This window comes from Budorcas taxicolor, chromosome 13 (genome assembly GCF_023091745.1).
Source record: "Budorcas taxicolor isolate Tak-1 chromosome 13, Takin1.1, whole genome shotgun sequence".
Taxonomy (NCBI): domain Eukaryota; kingdom Metazoa; phylum Chordata; class Mammalia; order Artiodactyla; family Bovidae; genus Budorcas; species Budorcas taxicolor.
This window is the reverse complement of record NC_068922.1, coordinates 55,078,935-55,099,178: the sequence shown is the minus strand read 5'-3', so window position 1 is coordinate 55,099,178 and position 20,244 is coordinate 55,078,935. Positions and strand designations below refer to the sequence as shown.

At 50.4% G+C, this 20,244-nt stretch overlaps 1 protein-coding gene across 1 annotated transcript in view; it reads left to right on the top strand.

Moving 5' to 3' along the window:
* CDH4 (cadherin 4) overlaps positions 1–20,244 on the top strand; it is a 474,925-nt gene that overhangs the window by 367,056 nt on the left and 87,625 nt on the right. The window contains exon 4 of the mRNA XM_052650685.1: positions 3,568–3,741. Within this exon, the coding sequence (XP_052506645.1) occupies positions 3,568–3,741 (174 nt within the window). The remainder of the gene's footprint in view (positions 1–3,567; positions 3,742–20,244) is intronic.

Genomic DNA, 20,244 nt, shown 5'->3' with positions numbered 1-20,244 from the left:
TAACGTCTGTGAAGGGTGACAGCCCCCTAGTCCCCTGGAGGGCTCTGTAAACACACACCGCAGGCCTCACCCCAGAGGGCATGAGTCCGGGCTGGGATCTCACACTTTGCATTTCTATCCTGCAAGCTGACCTGCGGGGAAATCAGAGATAAACCAATGTCTTTGGGCCTCTTAGATGGGAATGTCCCTGTCTAACCAACCCACTGCATGCTGACATGAGGACTCCTAGAGGGGATGTGACCTGACGAAGAGACCCCAGAAGTGAGGGTGGCATGCAGCCAGATGCTCCAACCTTGAGGCCTGACCTCCGGCACTCAGATCCTGCCTCTGCCTAATGAGCTAAGAGGACTTCAGAAGCGACTTGGCCTCTCTGGGTCCCCTGGTAGAGAAGGGATGACCTTCCTGTGGCCTTGAAGGGAGGAAAGATGCAGGCAGAGACGGTGGAGAACATTCCGTGCCCACAAAGTGCCCGGGGCACATGGAGAGCAGTCACCTGCATCCTGGCTGCCAGGGACTTCCCTAGTGGCTCAGACGATAAAGAACCTGTCTGCAATGCAGAAGACGTGGGTTTAATCCCTGGCCCGGGAAGATTCTCATGAGGAGGGCATAGCAACCCACTCCAGTATTCTTGCCTGGGAGATCCTATGGACAGAGAAGCCTGGTGGGCTACAGTCCACGGGGTCAAAAAGAGTCGGACACAACTGAACCACTAACACTTACACTTTCTGGCTGCCAGGGAAGGGGCAACGTGCAGCTAGGACCAACCTGAAAGCTGTTCTGTGATGCTCATCAAGGAGCCTAGAGACAGCCCCGCCCATCATCATGAGAGACGCAGGGTTGGTCACAAGGCTGGGAGGATGTCAGGTTTCCATAGAAATCAAGGCCTCGGGATGCACACACCTAGCACGGATCCTTCTGATGAAGGTGGGACGCAACATAGGGAACCTTTTGGTTTTTAACTGCCACAGACTCTTAAATGCAGGAATTCAACATGGAAGACAGCTGGGCCCCTGGTAGGGAAAGTCCCAGTGGGGGTCTCAGTGGAATATGGTTAGCCTAGATAGGTTTTTCCGCTGATGTAGCATTAGGTTTTGCCTACAAAGGTCTGTACAGCCAAAGCTATGGTTTTCCAGTAGTTGTATATGGATGTGAGAGCTGGACAATAAAAAAGGCTGAACAGCGAAGAATTAATGCCTTTGAACTGTGGTGCTGGAAAAGACTCTTCAGAGTCCCTTGGACAGCAAGGATATCAAATCAGTCAATCCTGAAGGAAATCAACCCTGAGTATTCATTGGAAGAACTGATGCTGAAGCTTAAGTATGAATCCTTTGGCCACATGATGCGAAGAGCCAACTCATTGGAAAAGATCCTGATGCTGGGAAAGATTGAGGGCCTGAGGAGAAGGGGATGACAGAAGATGAGGTAGCTGGATGGCATCACCGACTCAATGGACATGAGTTTGAACAAGCTCCGGGAGATAGTGAAGGACAAGGAAGCCTGGTGTGCTGCAGTTCACTGGGTCTCAAAGAGTCAGACACCACTGAGCGACTAAACTACAACAGAAAAATCAACATTAGGTTTGGGCATTCAGGAAGGATACAAGTTGTTGTTGTTGTTTTTTTAATCAGTTAGTTTTGTCTGCATGTGTCCAACATTTCTATGCAACTTTTTTGCAAAAGGGAGTGAGGGAGGCTCTCTGTCCACAGCGGACCAAGACCAGCGGGTTCTCACTGGGTCCAGAGCTCAGTTGAGGGTGGAGACAATGCCGTGGCTGGAGAAGGGCCATGTAGGGCCAGGTGCCTCCAGCCAGGCGTGGGCTATCCTGGTCTAAGATCTGTCTCCGTACCATGAGTTCCCGTGTGCTCCTCCTGGCTCTGAGGCTTGGAGTAAAATGGACATGAACTGTGGAAAGTGCAGAGGCAGCCACATGGGGCGCCGTGAGTAAACCTGGAGGCCACACAGATGTAGGCGCCACATGTACACAGGAGTTCTTATTTATAGAATTTCACGCACATTATAACATCCCGAAATACAGAAAGGTAAAAGAAATAAAGTAAAATAAAACTCACTGGTGACTAGAGAAGACCAGGGTTCACATTTCTGTGTTTCCTCCCAACCTTTTCTCTACTTTTTAAAAAATCATAGGACTCATATCGCCTATAACTTTGGCACCGTTTCTTTATTTACTATTATCATATGGAATTTCTTCGTGTTTTCAAAGAGTAACTTCTAATGACGTGTAATATCCCCAAATATGAATGCAGTGCAATGCCTTTAACTACTATTTACTACTATCAGAATTCCAGAATTTTTTCCTGATATTTTTATTCTTTTATATATACACACTATTATCATAAAGACAACTACAATGAACATCTTTATTCATAGGGTTTTGTCCACACAGTTTCACTGGGACAGGTTTCAGCTCTGGAGTTATGGGGTTAAGAACGAGGACCTTTTCTGAGGTCCTTGAAAGTCAGTGGCTAAACGCTGGTCCCAGCAGTGGCGAGGTCCATGACTTCAGAGCAGCCGATATCCAGACCCACTGGTTCCCATCAGGCGTGGGCTGTTATCAGTCTAATTTCCATAGCAACTCTCTGGCTTCAGTACTGTTATACCATCCCTACTTTATAAAAGAAGCAGCTGAAGCTTAGAGAGATTGAGGGCCTTTCCCCATGTCCACAAATCTTTGGACGAGGGTCTCTGTGACGCCAAATCCCACACCCCCAGCCATCACCCCCTGCTGACTCACAGCATACACTTCAGTGCAAAGGATTCACTCTGTTTACTCCTGCCACTCTGATGGGTGAGGAAGACACACTGCTTTAGTTTGGTTTGATAATTGGAAGATGTGAACATTTTTCATGAGTTTATCAATCCTTTGTATTTATTTTGCTGTAATTATCTGTTTGTGGTCTTTTTCCTGTTATAATTAAGTTCCATTTTTATTGATTTATAAGAACTCTTTATATAGTGAGGTTATTAACTCTGGTCATATTTGTTGTAAATTCATCCATAAATAAGGGTTTTAAATTAAAATGTATGAGTACTTTCCTTTGTCATTTTTTTCCCATTGTTTTCCTCTTTAAAAGCCCTGATCTACTTGTTAGATAGTCAGCTGTATTTTCTTTATCCCACTCAATCTGTAGTCCATTTCTTTGTACAGACGAGAGGTTTGGTAGAATTCTTCCCCCTAGCATATACCCACACACACACTTATCCCAACACCATCCAGTCTTTTCCTGGATCTAGATTCCAGGGGTTTCCCTGGTGGCTCAGATGGTAAAGAATCAGCCTGCAATACAGGAGACCAGAGTTCAATCCCCAGGTCAGAAAGATTCCCCTGGAGAAGGAAATGGCAACCCACTCCAGTATTCTTGCCTGGAGACTCCTATGAACAGAGGAGCCTAGCAGCCTATAGTCCATGGGTTTGCAAAGAGTCTAGCATGACTTAGTGATTAAATCACACACACACACACACAAACACACACACACAGATTCTAAGTGATGCCTTTTCCTCTGCAACACCTAACCAGGCTCCTCTGCCTCTTTTCTCCCTTTCTGCAGAAAGGAAAGAAGAACACAGTCCTGGACCCCGTCCAGCCTCCGAAAGACACACTGCTGCCATGGCCACAGCGCCAGAGCTCTAACGGGCTGAGAAGGCAGAAACGGGACTGGGTCATCCCACCCATCAACGTGCCAGAGAACTCGCGCGGGCCCTTCCCGCAGCAGCTGGTGAGGGTGAGTGGAGGGCCTCCTGCCGAGGGGGCTGCTCTCAGCTTTAGTCTAGGCTTCTCCTCCCAGGATGTCAGGAATTGAGCCTGATAGGCATGTTCCCAGAGCCTGGGATGGCTCTGCACTGGGTGTCCAAGAAGATCAAGATTTCACCTTTTCAGTAACAAGATCAGTATCACACAGAACAGAAAAAAATCATAAGGGCCGTCACATTCTCCATGGTGGACAGGCCTGCTCGCTTTGGGTCCTCTCTCTCCGGTCACTGTCAAGTGACAACTCTGGTGCTTGGGAGGAGATGGGACAGGAACTTGGGTCATGGCCCTTGACCTCTGACATCTTCCTTTGATCTGTTTGTTCACACTTCTTCCCCATTATGACTAAGATGCTAAATGGAGAATGATGGCTTCTCTGTGCTGACAGTGACCTTGGTGAAGTCAGAGGGCCTGAGAATGAGCCTGGGGTGCCAGGGGGCAGTTCTGTGTCTCTTCCCTTGGTGTTATCTTCTCCTGACAGCCACCATGAGGTTGCTTTTCCTGAAGGAGGGAAAGACTCATTTCACAAATTCATGTTTCAATAATCGAGGCCATCAACTAGCATTTTCTTCTTCCCTTTGAATGAAAATTGCAACCCAGTATGAGCAATAATTTGATAAAATGCTAGTGAGAATTCCAGTAGATAATGCCATCCATGGAGAGTGCCTTGCCCCACTCTGTTATTAAGGCGTCATCTTCATTCCTTGGCCTGATTTGTCTGTTTTGTTTCCTATTCTGTTTGATGCAGAAAGGGAGGGTGGTGTTTAATATGCAGAGATGAAGCCACAAACTTTGCAGGGACCCCAGGTCAGACACCCCACTGCACACACATCACAGCCACAGTGACGTGTCATGAACATCATCCTGCCTTCTCCACATGTGATGCTGTGACTTAAGAAATACATAGTTTTGTGTTCATCCCCGTTATTCACCAGAACTCCTAAAGCCTGTGCAGTTTCCTAAAAGATAAGAGTGAAAAAGATGTCTGCAGACATTCATAGCAAACCCTGTCTAGCCCATCTGAGTTTATGCACAAGGGGACTTTTGGAAAGCAGGGACCCTCGTCATCAGGGGGACCAACCCTGAGATCGGAGGGCTGGTACCTGTACTTCTGCCCTACCTCCAGGATGGAAAGGGGACTGGAGGTTGAACCAATGGCCATGATTTAATCAATTATGCTGATGTGATGAAGCCTCCATAAAAACCAAAAAGGACAGGATTCAGAGAGCCTCAGGGGGTGAGCACATGGAGATCTGGGGTGCCCCTTCTCCACCTCACCCCACACCCCTCTTCCATCCGATTGTTCCCAAGTCACAGCCTTTATAATAAACTGACAGGCCAGTGAGTGCACATTTCTGAATTCTGTGAGCTGCTCTAGCATGTTAATCCAACCCGAACCCGAAAAGGAATTGTTGGAATCTCAGATTTACAGCCAGCCAGGCAAAAGCACTGCTGGAATATTCTGCTGCCCTGGTTCCCAGTCTCCCAGGTTATGATATTATCACCTGACACATGGACATTCCCTCCTCTGTCTCACAGGCTGCACACAGGCCTGTGAAAGGGGAGGAGACTTCCACGGGCAGAGCCTTGTCCTGCGAGGGTCCCCAGGACCTGCTAGGTCCATTGGTCCTGCTGTCTGTCCTCTGCTGGATGATGGAGGAAAAGACATCGATGTGCTTTCCTCCTGACCCCCTCTAGGGTCCCAGGGACAGAGAAGTTGTGGCTGGTGACGGCAGGGGGAAGGCCGGCTTCCCCTCACTGGCAGGGGCTCACCACCCCACTGGCCCACAGGCATGTTGATGGGGACACATCTTCTCACAAGCCACAGTGATGTCTACACGCTCCAATGGGGGAAAACACGGCCCCTCCCAAGTTAACACAAAGCTTGCACATGGGCCAGGCAAGCAGCAGCAGGCAGAGGCGCTCAGGTCCTTGTAGACGCAAGCTCCGATGGCAGGCCTTGCTGGTGACCAGGCGAGGTGTCCGGCGTCAGGTGAGCAGAGCTGCACATTCCACATGCTGGAATCCAGCGGTCACAGTTCAGAGTCACTGGGGGCAAGCTCTCCTGTTTTCTAGTCTGAAGCGTTGCTGTGGTTTGGAGAGAGAGTGTCCTCCGCTCCTCAGACGTCCAGTGTGTCTGCAGCCCTTGGAGGGAGGCTACCTCCAAGTCGATGTCTGCTCTGACGCAGACTGCAGGAAGAGAGGGTGGCTTAGGGTGGGCTGATGCTATGACAAGCTTCCCCACAATTTCAGAAATGTAACTCAATACATGCTTATTTCTTGCTCCTGGAACGGTCACTCGAGGGTGGTCACTCAGAGCTCCAGAGGGAGGGGCACAGGATGGCTGGGCCTGGACGTGGCAAATGGCAATTGGGCCAGAATCCCATTGGCCAAATTGCAGGGGAACTGGGGTACACAGCCCAGCGCAGGAGGAGGGCTATGTGTGGGGAAGCACAGGGCGCTGACCCAGCAGGTTTCCCCGAGATAAGAATGGTGCATGTCCTTTCCTCTCTAAGGGTCCCTCTGCTCCGAGGAGAGGGCGGCAGAGGTGAGCGATGGGGCCTGACTTACTGCCCTTCTCTGAGCTGGGCTGTCTTCACCCTGCTGTCCTGCTGTTTGTCCTCCATACTGCTCCGGCATCATGCTCATTATTTACTCATCTAAGGACAGGCCTCCGGAAGGCCAGGCCTGCCTGCATCTCTAGTGCTGCGAACAGTAGGCACTGCCTGTGCTGAATGAATGCATAAGCGAGCAATCAAAGCCGCCCCAGTGGTGAACACTGTCCTGGGCGCCCACGGCGGCCAAGACACAGGGCATCTGGGGGATCTTGGCACTATTGTCCTGGCTCCTCTGGGGTCAGACTGCTTCCACCGGAGTCAGGCATCCAAGCTGAGCTGATCCTTTCGGGGAGATGAATCTTCAGCAGATGGAAAATAGAGTCTCCGTTATGGTTTCTGTACAGTATTTGTGTTTTCCCAATGGATTCCAAAAGGCTTTCCTGGTGGCTCAGATGGTAAAGAATCCACCTGCAATGCAGGAGACCCAGGTTCAATCCCTGGATCGGGAAGATCCCCTCGAGAAGGAAATCGCAATCCACTCCAGTATTCTTGCCTAGGACAGAGGAGTCTGGCAGGCTACAGTCCATGGGGTCTTAAGGAGTCAGACACGACTGAGTGACTAACACACACACAATGGATTTCAAGTCATTACTCGAGAACTCAGCCCAGAAACTCATGCATACAAATGCACTCACGTGCTCACTGTCTGCCTCCTCCTGCCCTCTGTCCCTCTCTCCTCCCCCGTTTCCTCCTTAAACCCTTAAGTAGCACAGACAAGGGTTTGGGGTGCTTTTCTGACCCATTTCTGTCTACAGGAAATCGGTGAGTTTGCTGTCAGTGTTTTTTCAGGGGGGAGGGGTGCTCCTGAAAGAAGCCCCCAGTCACAGTGAGCATGAATACAGCTTGATGTGAGCGGGAAGCCGGCTGCAGACCATAGAGGTGCAGCTGGGATCAGCTGCAATTCTGTGCTCATTAAGGCATTTCATTCTGATAAAATATGTTAAATGAAAAAGTGGGAGGGAGAGGAGCAGGCAGAATGTTCTTCCCAAAAAACCTCCGTTAATTACAGGCTTTTTCCTTGGAAAGGATATCATGTTTCTTTACAAGCCTTCCTTCTGCTGTGAGGGGAGGAGAGATAATAGGTAGGCAGAGGGGAGTCCAGGGCCAGGAGAGGGTTGCTGTGACTGGTGGGGCTGCCGGGAGCTGTGATGGCCGTGGCGAGGCGTGGAACAACTCAGGGGCTATGCCCACCCAAATTAAATCATGAGCTAAATTAAGTGGTGAGTGAGGAGAAGCAGCCACTTCATGGAGATCCCACTCGGAAGATCCAGGCTGTGCTTCCTCTCAGGAGGAAGGAGGAAGCAGTTCACAGCCATTAAGCCAACCCCCTAGGAAGCTGCACAGAGGCTCTTCATTATCCAGGATCATGGAAAACGCAGGAGGGGGCCCCCTGGCAAAGGGTAACAGGCGACCTTCCTGCTCCTGAATTCCAGCTCTGTCTGGGCTCTGGATTGAACGGTTTGGGGCCACCTATGGGTGCCAGGCAGGCTGGAGAGTCAGAAGAGAGAAAATACACAGCCCTTTTGTGGCCTCAAGAAGCAGCAGGCATCCATTTCCCACTTGTCATCCAGAGTTTGGTCCCTTTACTACCTCGGTTAGGACTCCTTCGCATGTAGATTAGAGGAGGGTTTTGAAAAGACACTCGCTTTTCTAGCGTGTATGTTAGGTTTGACTTCTGGCAAGATTCAGAATGAGGGTAAAATCAAACTTTTAGAAAGAGGACACATTTCTTAGCTGAGTCTAATAAAAATTCAGAACTGGTTAACTTGAGAGGTTGTCCAGGGCAACCGTAGGAGTCGGCTCAAGATGACGAGGAGGCAGGCAATGCTCTTGGGAGACAAGTCCTTTAATTTTGGAAGTTGGCATTTTAATAGACAACGAGTCATCCAAACCTATCCTCGGAGCCCTTGCCCAAGAGCCGGCCTGGAGAGGGAGCTCTGAATAGAAGGCTCCAGAAAGAAGTCCTTACATAATTGCTCTGTGTGGAAGATGGCAACGTGGAGAAGATGAGCCAGAGACTCGCCTAGAGTAGGGAGAGCAAGAACTGGGCTGCAGGTGGCTTGGGAAGGGTCATAAAAACCAGCCCCTCGACATCAGATAACCCAAATGAGCTTCAACCAACTGAAGTCAAAGGTTTTCTTCACATGTTCTTGACAGTTTAGTTCCCATTTTGTGCATGTGGACCATACAAGCCTCAGGTCCACCCACAGATGTTTACAGACCTTTGTATAAACAGAGGATGACCTGGGGTTGGGAAAAGGGCTCAGAAGCCAGTTGTGGGATGAAAAGTAACCAGGCTTGGGTCTGCATCATGAGATGTATGACAGGGAAATGGAAGATAACCCCAGATCTGCCCAGGATAGACTCTCCATAAATGTCCATCAGATGTATGAATACATGTGTTATCCTATACATGTATGAGTTCTGTGTTATCTTACAGAACATTTGCTGGTGGCCTAGCAATGTAATTGTCACTGCGCCTGCCTCAGAACCTGGTACTCTGAAGGCATCCATCCATTCATGAATGATGGATGTGGTCATTATGCACCTTCTCGTGGAAGCCAGGTTATCTGTCAAAGCACAGTGTGCATGTCTGGTCCCCTCCCATCATTTCCCTGTCATCACCAGGAGAAAACCTAACCCCCAAGCACATCCTACGGGACCCCATGATCTGACTCTGCCTTTCATGCACCAAACTCCCACCATGCTGGGCCACACACAGCTTCCAGTTCTGGTCACATCCTTGGTTGCCTGGAGTCCTGTGTTTCCCCTGTGTTTTAGCCACCCTAGCCTGCCTACTTCCTCTGTTCTCTGCCCTCACCCATTGTCTGCCTGTGTGGCAGAGTTTTTGACAGTTTTTTTCCAGTAATTATCAATCTGTCTCCCCAGTAAACACACAGGTACTTGAGAGATAGTTCACCTGTCAAACACAACAATGAGGACGGAACAGATGTCATTAAGTACTTACTGAGTGAATGAATGATTCAACTATTGTGCCCAGATCTAGTAGTCCACTTTTCATGATCATTATGGAGATTGTTGGGTTAGATAAACAATAGTTGGAAATAATGAAACTGGAAGTTCTGTTTCTGGCAGTGCAGGAGTAGTGTATATCAGACGAATACTCCTCAAATAACAGTTGTAAACTTTGGGGAACTTTTTTTGCTAAAAACTATTTGAAGTTGCTTGAGAATGATCAATAGTAGGCAGAAACTGTTGGGGACTCCACCCTTGAAAAGGAAACAGAACTGAGTATGACCTGAGTTTGTGTATCTTTAAGAGCACCCCCAATCTGTCCTTGCATCAAAATGTAGCTAGATCTCACCCAGAAAACCAGTCTTACTGGCCAGAGGAGTTGGAAGATGGGATTTAGAACTGACAAAGCAGCTGGAATGTGAGGGGATAAATCCTGTAAAATATGTAGCCATAGGTGGAGACTCCCAGAAATACTCATAAATTCTGTCCAGTTCCTCAGCTGCCCCTTGAATTTTACATGCACACAGAAGATTCCAGAGAATCCAGAGAAAAGCAACAGCTAGATGATTGAAAGAATCAAGAAGAGACTTACCAGGCAAGATAAACAGATTTAAATTTCAGTCCAGCCAAGTTAACACTCTTTTAGAAAAAGGCAGCAGAGCCAGCTTCTCTACAGTGTATCATCTACAATGATTACAATGACCAGAATACCATCAAAAATTACTAGACATGCCAATAAAGGAAAGGTGACTGATAATTAGGCAAAAACTGCTCATAGAATCTAACCCAGATATTGGAATTAGCAACCGGGCCTTTAAAATATCTCTCACAAATATACTTCAAGGACTTAAAGGAAAATATGGTCAGAATGAATGAATACATTGAGAATCACAACAGAAAAATAGAAACTCCAAAACTACAACCAAATGGAAATGGTAAAACTGGAGAGCATGAAATCTCTAATGAAAAACTTACTGGATGGGCTTACAAAGTAGATTGTAGAGGGCAGAAGAAAGGTCAGTGCATCAATCAGTAAAAACTATTCAATCTGAAGAATGGCAGGAGAGAGAGGATTGAAATGCACAGAGTTTTGATAGGACAAGATCAAGTGGCCTAATGTGTGTAACTGGAATCCCAAAGTAAGAGAAGAAAGGTGATAAGATAAGAAAAATGCCTGAAATTTCCCCAAATTTGGTGGAGAGACAAATTTACAGATCTGATAAATTCAGTGAATCTTAAGTAGGATAAAAACAAACGAAGCCATACCTTAATTACTGTCAAACTGCTGAAATTCTAAAACTAGAGAGAAAAATGTTGAAAAAGAGGAAAAATGAAGCACAACAAGGACCACAGTGAGAACAAGAGCTGGATTCTCTTTAGGAGTGATGGAGGTCTCTGGGCAATGATGTTTTCAAATTGCTAAATGAAAATAAACTGTCAACCAAGAATCCTATATCCAGAAAAAACATATCCCTCAAAATTAAAGGTTAAATAAAGGCATTTCTGATAAACAAACTTAAGGAACTCCTTACCAGCGAGCCCACATTAAGCAGTAAATGATGTCCTTTAGGCTGAAAAGAAATGACACCTGTTGGAAATTCAGATCTACAGGAAGAAATGGAGAACACAGGAAAAAGTAAATGTGTGGGTTGACATAAAAGACTTTTTTTCCTCTTATTTAAAAAGGCAGCTGACTATTTAAAGCAAACATATAGCAGTATATTGTGGGTTTATAATTTCTATAGTTATAACAAATATGACAATAACAGGACCTGCTGGAAAGACAACTAGTGTGGCCCGAGCTCTAGACTCAGCCTTGCTGGTCAGGGTGATTGTCTGACGCACACAGCAGTGTAACTGGAACTTGCCCCTGTGGCTATGCAACTTCTACAGATGCACAAGACCCTCCTCTGAGCACGCAGGACCCTCTGCCAGGTGGATGTTGCCCTCCGAGCTCAGTGTACCTCCCTTCCAAGGAGTCACCTGGGAGCAGTTTCTGGGCAGAGGTGGCTGCTTCCTAAAAGACAGAGCCTTCAGATGCTCCAATTCCTAACCTCTGTAGTGGGTCTTTCTGGCCTATTCATCAAAGCCAGAAATGCGTATCGGTGAGTGAAGTGGACTTTCTCAGCCTCTGGGAAGAAACAGAGCAAGGTTGCTCCAGGATTTTGCTCGTGTCTGAATTTCCTTTGCAGATAGATCTGAAGAGATTGCAGAAGTGTCACCTCTGCCTCCACCACACTTTCCACTGTTTCATGGGTCGCTGAAATTCAAGGAGCTGGAGCAGAAGGGGCTGGAGTGAAAGGAGTTGAAATGATTGAAGAAGAGAATCCACCAGGCATCTGCTTGTCCCCACCAGGAGACGCACCTCCACCCTCCACAAGAACATGTTCAAGTATTGGGAGTAACAGTTTCATAGAAATAGCAGGACTCCTTTCCTGCTGAGGCGGGGCAGCACGAGTGCCCAGCACCTGCAATGCGGGGTCCACCGTCTGCTCAGCCCTGGTGGGGAGGGTCAGCACCGTCAGCCCCCAGGTCAGTTCTGAAAGCACAGCCCCCACCAAACATGCCTTTGGGACTCTTTCGAGACAGCCTCCAGGCCTCCCTGTAATTACTTGAGGGGAGCATGCATTACCCTCACAAAAGCCAGAGGGACCTGAAGAAAGCATCGTTGAACGCCTCTGCACCGTGGGTTCTGTGGTTTAATCAGTCGTGCAGAAGACACCTGCAAGTCCCTTTGTATTTACGGCTCCCTCATCTGAGCAGAGAATGTTCCCTTTCTTGAATTGCTTTAATGGCTATATTTATGCAGCTGAAAGTTCCTTAAGAAATGAAAGTTCTCTAAATGCTCAGATAATTTATTGGAGAATATTCAATTAGAATATATTAATATTTTAGGTTTCCACCATTAATTTAATATTCAGAAATGTAATTTAGTCGTAGAATCTCTGGATCACCCTGGGTGGATGGGATTTAGGATGTGGACTCTGAGCACCTGCTGAGAATGGTCAGCTCCCAGGGCCTCCCTCTCCCCAACTGTTTCCCACCAGCCAGGGTTCTGCCGCGGCCCCCCAGGCCTCCTGTCCACAGACCAGATGTCCATAAGTATGGACACGACCCACATGTATGATTGGGGCTCACTGTGGACCCCAGGGAAGAGCCCAGGTGGGGCTCATCAGAGCTCAGAAGATTCCAGAACTCGGGGAGCAGTGGCCAGTAATTGACGGAAGAGGTGGCTATGTGGGGGAAGCCTGCTTCTCCCCACACACACACTCTCCCCCACCAGCCCATGTGGGCAGGACTAGTTCATTGTTCTTTTACTCCTAAGTCACCTCCAGGACTATGTGGACATTGCCAGGGAAACTGACTTCCGACCCTCGTTCCCACACTGATGAGTGGAGTCAGGGGGGCTGCTGCAGGGTGGGTGGCCTGCAGATAAGCTTGAGGATGTAGAGACTTGAGGGTACCTCGGGGGAGGGCTGTCAGCCATCCTTTCCTGGAAGGGGTGCCCTTCATTCTGCGGTGTGGCCTCCTTTTTTGTATGAAATGATGACAGGTCACGGTGAAGATTAAGCCTGGGCATGCACACGGAGCATCCCCTCTGCTGTTCCGGGCACAGAGGACGCACAAAGACAGAGCCCAGCCACCCAGAGTCTAATGTTCAGGGAGAGGGAGAAGCAAACTGCTGATTATGTATGGGGGACCAGGAGATGTGGGGTGCGAGGGTGTTCCCATCAAACAAGGCAGCCCCAAGAGCCTTCCCTGGTATAAGAGCGAACACAGGGGCAGATGAACCAGGGTGATATCAAGGGGAAGAGCATTCTAGACAGAGGGGACATCAAGTATAAAAGCTCAGTCTTGAGGAAGAGCCAGGAGGTCAGACTGGCTGTATGGGATGGGCAGAGAGAGGGTGAGGGTGATGAGGCAGGGAGTGCCAGGGCCAGGTCCCAAGGGGCTTGCCCATCAGGATGACCCAATACAGTGCTTATGATGCCCGGGGAATAAGGGGCTCCCTTTAGTCACTCTGAGTCCATCCCGTGGCCAGGCGGCCCTGGAGCTTCTGACCCTCAGTGTGCATGTGATGGGAGCACAGTTGCAGGGCGACCACCAGAAGGACACATGACCCCGGGGTGGTCACAGACGGGGGTCCCTGCAGGCACTGAGGAGGGAGAACACACAGTGCAGTCTTTGTTTTCTGAGACGCCTCCAAGCTCAGGAGGGAGCAGATGGCAGAGGACACCACTGCTAGTGTCCAGGGATTGTCCAGCTGCTCCCTGGAGCCTAGGGGGAGAAGCCCACAGGCCCCTGCCGTCCTGGAACAACAACAAGAAACACCCCCCCCCCCCCACCCCTGTTACGCGGTCCTGCAGGAGACACAGATTTGTTTCTGATACTTACTGTCTCCTGTTAATCACACCCAAACCACAGACATTTTATTTTGAAGACTCTCTTCCTCCAAATTGTACAGAATCAGGTCTGGGGCTCGGCAGCCACGGGGGAGCAGTGCAATCTGTGTCCACAAAGCTCCCAGCTGAGGATCTGACTTCCCCTCCCTGGAACAAGAGAACAGAGATACCAGCTCACAAGCAAAGCCAGTCAGAACAGAGAGCGTCTAGGGAGGGAGCTCAGGCCGCCTCTAACCTACAGAAGACAGCAGCAGACGGTGCTGCGGTTTCAGCCGCCCCCGTGATGCTGGAGCAGTCAAGCCTACATCTCCAAAGTTATTCTTAAAAATGACACCCCAGAGACAGGCTGTGTTGACGGCTGGACTCGCAGCCAGACTGCTCTGAGCTTTGTTTACTTCTGGCTACAGTCCCGTCCAAGAGCGGCTGGGTCTCAGGACACCACGGCCCTGGGCACAGGGCCCTCTGCATCTTGACTATCGGAAACAGCCTCAGCACTGGCCCTCGCTTAACCAAACCCAAGTCCAAAGAGGCATTTGCACCTGCACGTAGGTGTTCAGCCTCCCAGTCTCCTTGGCCATTGAGTTACCAGCTTGATTTGGGCTTTGGGGCTTCTTGAGCTATAAAGGCTTCAGTTCAGTTCAGTTCAGTCGCTCAGTTGTGTCCGACTCTTCGTGACCCCATGAATCGCAGCACGCCATGCCTCCCTGTTCATCACCATCTCCCGGAGTTCACTCAAACTCACGTCCATCGAGTCCGTGATGCCATCCAGCCATCTCATCCTCTGTCGTCCCCTTCTCCTCCTGCCCCCAATCCCTCCCAGCATCAGAGGTTTTTCCAATGAGTCAACTCTTCTCATGAGGTGGCCAAAGTACTGGAGTTTCAGCTTTAGCATCATTCCTTCCAAAGAAATCGCAGGGTTGATCTCCTTCAGAATGGACTGGTTGGATCTCCTTGCAGTCCAAGGGACTCTCAAGAGTCTTCTCCAACACCACAGTTCAAAAGCATCAATTCTTCGGCTCTCGCTTATTTAAGTCAAAAAGCTGATTTCATTTCCCAAAGAAGGAGGCGTTAAGAACAAGAAAAGCCATGGAGCCTCAGTGTCTGTTTGTTAAAAGCAAACTTAAGCAGACAACTAAGCAGTGTCTCACAGAGGCCTGGGCCCTCCTAAGCCCCCCAGGTTGCAGGGATGCGCCCCGGGAAGAGATGCCAGCAGCCTGACCCACACCCTCACGCCCCTCCTCTATCCCTGAGCAGCGCATCACGAGGACGAAGCGGGTTACCTCAGTCGTGGCTTCAGGAACGGTCTACACATGTGAAACAAATGAAGAGAGAGGGCACGGTGGTGTGTCCCATGTGTTGGCAGAAGCCTGCTCTCCATGCTCTGCTGGGTTCTGAGGCCACCTCTGTCCCCCGCACATCATCCCCGCAGCCCAGGGAGCTGCATGCAGGTCGGAGCTGGCCAGGGGTCAGAAGCACAGCGTTTTCAACTTACTTATTCCCTCTAGCAGGTGGAACTGATAGAGAAGAGAGAGAAGAGGCTTGTTCCCCATGGCCAAACAGGGAAGGCCCAAGCCTGGGCACTTTGTCTCCAGAAATCAGCACCCAAATCAACACTTAGGCTTCCTATTAAAAAGAATAGAATCCTTGGGACTTCCCAGGTGGTGCAGTGGTTAAGAATCTGCCTTGCAATGCAGGTGACAAGGTTCAGTCCCTGGTCGAGGAACTAAGATCACACATGCTGGGGAGCAACTAAACCTGCTCACCACAACTAGAAAGTCCATGAGCCACAATGAAAGACACGCGTGAGGCATCAAACATCCGCATGCCACAGCTAAGACCCAACGCAGCCAAACATGTAAATAAAAAGAAGAGAATCCAAAGGTAACATGGGCTGCAAACTTACCCTGTAGATTTGGACAGGGTTGGTGGGAAAGGATGTCAGGGTGACTAGTAACCTATCAGGCCAGTGACTGTCCATCTGTACACCGATTCCTCCATCCCTGTGTACATTTATCTGTCCGCCTCTCTCTCCATCCATCCATGCCCCTATCCGTCTGCCCACGCATCCGTCCATTCATCCATCCATACGCTCGTTTGACTGTCCATCCATCCATCTCTCCCCGCCCACCTACCCGCTTGTCTACGCAGCATCTGCCCGTCCGTGCTGGCCACCCAGGACTCTCACCCTCTCAGCGCCCTGCACACTGTAAGGCAGAATCTGCCATGACCACAGCAACACACACTCCAGCTACTTTTTCAAAACTTAGAAGGCCTGCGAAGTAAAGGAAAACCTGAAGAAGTCAAAAACCCCACATCATTAGTTGGCATCATTGAATTCCTTTCAGCATTTGAAGGCTCCCCGTTGAGGACAAAGGTAATACACTTTTGACAGTGGTGGAAAACTCCCCCCCAGGTTTGGGGGAAAGCCATCCATTTGGCTTAACTATGAACATGACAGAACTATTGGGCTCGATGATGACGCCGATCCCTGTGGAAGATTTTAGGACCAGAGAAGACGTCTTGATTGCTTTCTCAGATCATCAACAGCCAAAAAAGAGTCGGCTTATAAGAAAGAAGTGTGTTTGTTCCTCCAGATTCCTCCTTAGAGGAAATTTCAGGTTTTTTTAGAGAGGAGTCCAGTTTAGGCTGGAAGGAAATAGTGGCCTAGCCAATCACTTCAAAGACATCTATCCAGCATTGACTCTGAGGTCAGCACTGAGCCCCATAGTCATGGTCCCATCCCGTCCTGGAGAGCTTACGTGCTGGTGGTAGAGACAGACAAGAGAAGAGAGAGGTTCAGAACATGGAAGGAACCGTGATAAAATCAAGCACAGGGATGAGACGGGCGGGGATGGGCCAGTCGGCGACAGAACCGGTGCATCAGGTGGGGTGTGTCACTCAAGGCCCTTGAGCTCCTATAGGGCCAGAAGCCAGCTGTGCGAGGATCAGGCAGAGAGAACAGCAAGCGCAAAGGCCCTGGAGCAGGAATGAGCTTGGTGCACAGAGGGATGGAAGTCTGTGCGGTAAGAATGTGGCCAGCACGGGGAGGAGGTAAGAAGGCTGACTGGGGAGGAGAGCAGGAACTAGGTCCCTCAGGGCCTCAGACCAGGTGGCGGGTCTAGGTGATCCCCTCCAGGAACGCTGATTTGTCCTCTGTGATATGCCTTCAGCAGCAGGCTGCATGTGACATGGAAAGTTAAGGACGGAAACTGCACCTGAGCTCCAGGATGGGGGGATTCAGCCCAAGGGATGGTGACATGGGCCTGGCAGGACAGGAGGGGAGACGGAGGAGGAGTGGGACAGTGCAGCCTCCTGACTGGCTGGTGTGAATGGTGACTGCCCATGGGATGCCCCTAACCCTGCCCCAAGGTGGGGGGACACACTGCCACAAGGCAGCCTCCCTCCTGGCTGCACGGGAAGTGGGGCCCCAGCCCAGGGCCGAGGGGGGCGTGCGTTGCTCTGCAGCCTGGTACCTGGGGGCCAGAAGGCCAGTCAGTGAGGAAGCCACATGGGTCCCTCCCCTCCATCTAGCATTGAAGGGACACTAATGTCACCACCAATTAGAAGGGTTCACACCATCCTTTCTTCCTGGGAACCATGGCAAAGCCCAGGGCAAGAAATGACCACGAAAAAGCCTAAAGCATCATGACAGAGAGGTAAACGTTTGCCTGACAGCGGAATGTGTCTGTCCACAGCCCAGGTCTGGTTTGGTTTCAGCTGCATCGGGTCTTAGTCGCAGCATGAGGGGCCTTCAGTCTTCATTGAGGCACATGGGATCTTTCTAGTTGCAGCGTTCGAACTCTCAGATGCAGCATGTGGGATCTAACTCCCTGACCAAGGATCGAACCCGGGCTCCTTGCATTGGGACAACAGTCTTAGCCACTGGACCACTAAGGAAGTCCCAGCCAAGGTTTTTAAATTAAGCAAGCTCTGGCTCATGTGGAGCTCTGATTGTGTTTAGAAATAGTAATACGCATCTGGGCTCATAACGATGCTGGTGCCAGGCCTCTAGGAGCCTAGGGTTCAGATCAAGAAGGTCCAGGTGGGATCCAGGCCAAGCCTCTGGGATGAGGAGGGGAGGTTGCTGTGGACCAGGACACACACCTCCCATGGGGCCAGCTGTGGGCCCCGCGGACTCTCACACCGGGAGAATGTTTGCTGAAGAAAACCAGGCTGTTTCCAGCCTTTTGCTTGGCTCCCAGGCTGGAGAAGCCAATAAAAACTAGCCCTATTGACCCGTCTCGTTCGGAGCCAGAGGTCAAGCGGTGGCAGATCCTTCCTCGAAATCAGGCCCCTGGAGATTGTGCTGAGCTCTAGCCCCTCTTAATGCAAATTTTAAAAGCTTTTAATGTAACGTTAAGTACATACCAGCTACTCGTCAGATCTGTAGTTATTGAGGGTTAATTTTCTCTCCTCTATATTCCTGATCAACTGTTACTTATAATTAGCCCCTATAAATGTTTCTAAATACTCAGATAATATTTGAATAGTTTAAATAAACTAAATAGCTGTCTTTTTGCTTCCATCGGGAAATCACGTTTAAATTGGGAACTTTACAGGGGCAGGTCCATGCATCTGGCTGCTGTAAGTGGAGAGTTGGTTGACACCCAGCTGTTGCACTCCAGGGAAAAAAAACAGTTTAATATGCTTCAGAGTGTAAGAGGATTATTTTTAAATAGCCCCATGAGTATCAGGAGAATTCGAGCAAGCCATAAACAGCCCTGGGTCGAAATTCTCTTAAGGCTGGTGGGGACTTTGCGGGCTGACTCTCCTTCCTCAAAGTCAGCTTTCATGTTTGGCACTTGTGCCCGGCAGCTTCAGCTTGGGTCCCCAGTTTTCTCTGCGTTGACCCTCATGGTTTCGGGGGGCACAAGCTGGCACACCCCACGAGATACCTGTGGGCCCCTCCCGAGACAAGGATGCTCGGTTTGGGGATCCTGCTGGGGGCCGACGGTGGGGTTTCTGCAAACATGTCTGCTGAGCTCAGCAAGGCGCTCCCAACACTGTCTCCTCTCCCTGCAGCCCCTCGCTCCTTCCAGGAGCATCCTGGAGTGGAAGGAGGCCCATCGCAGTAGCAGCAGATTCCCCCAGACTGCCCTGCTCCCACCCTGCTGCCAGCCCTAGGGGGCAAGGTGTGCTGTGTCTCGTACCTCCCCACAAGCCCAAAACAGCCTGCCGTCCACGCTCAGGTGCCCCAGCCGGACAGCTTCACAGCTCGGCGGCCAGGAGCAGGGACAGAACACGACAGACCAAAGAGGCCTTTCTGGGGCTTCTTGAGCTGCTGGCAGCAGAGGTGGGCATGGGAGGGGTGGGTTCAGTCACAGGCCTGCGGGGGAGGGGCAGCAGTGGCTCTGGGACATTTAGCTATCACCTAGGAGGGGTGCCTGGAGAGACCCCTCTATGGGCATCCTGTGCTCAGAGGCCAGTGGACCCTGACTCAGGTCAGGGATTTCCCAGGTAACACAGCTTCACCACATGGCCTCTTTCAGAGCACCTTGTCTGCAGCTGGACCCCACGGGAATGCTCCTTCGGGGGCAGCCAGACTGAGGGCTATCGGGGGTCAGCCTTGGGGTCTGGGCCACCTCTGGCCCTTCCCAGTCAAGTCTCAGGGCCAGGAGTGTGTCCTCAATGTCCCTTGTGAAGCAGAACCCTCCAAGGCTCAGGACAATCCGTGTAAACTCTTGATGCTGCTCTGGCACCTCTGAATGCGAGGAGCGTGGGGCCCCTCTTCTTCCCGCCAGTCCACAAGCTCTGGGAGAATCCTGGCTGTTTCCAGCCTCTGGAGGCACCTGCATTCCTCGGCCAGCAGCCCCTCCTGTGTCTCCAAGGCCAGCGTCACAGCACCCACCCCTGGCTGCTCTTTAGTCAAATCCTCTCTCCCTCTGCCATGTAAGGACCTTAGGGCCTCCTGGCTGATCCAGGATCATCTCCCAGCCCCAGAGCCTGAATGCAATCATGCCTGCAGACTCTTATTTGTCCTGTGAGGTGACACTCATAGACTCCAGCGATCCAGACCCAGACGTCTTTGAATAGGACACATGGCCCTGTTCAGCCGGTCAATCCCAAGGCAGGATGTGGGGAGCCCCATAGGTGGGGGGAGAGGAGGTGCTGTCTGGTCTCTGCCCCCTTTCCCGTCAGGCCGTGTCACCTGCTCCCCCAGAGACAAGGATGTTCACAGCAGCTCACCTTTACTAGCCTCCCTAGGGGCCGAATGCAGGCGACACCACCCCTGCTCGATTCAACCCCTGAGCCCTGGAGGAGGAGTGGACTCTGACCCACGTCTGTTCCCAGCAGAGGCATCAGGCTCAGAGAGGCCAAGGTTCTCACTGGAGGTCACTCAGCTCAAAGCACAGAGCTAGGCTGGGAACCCACAAAGTCTGGCAAAGTGTACTGGGAACCCAGGGTGTCCAGGTCTGGGGGTGGCCATCATCCCCATTTTTACCATCTCTGGATTAGCAGTAAAGGCATTATTTCTGCAGA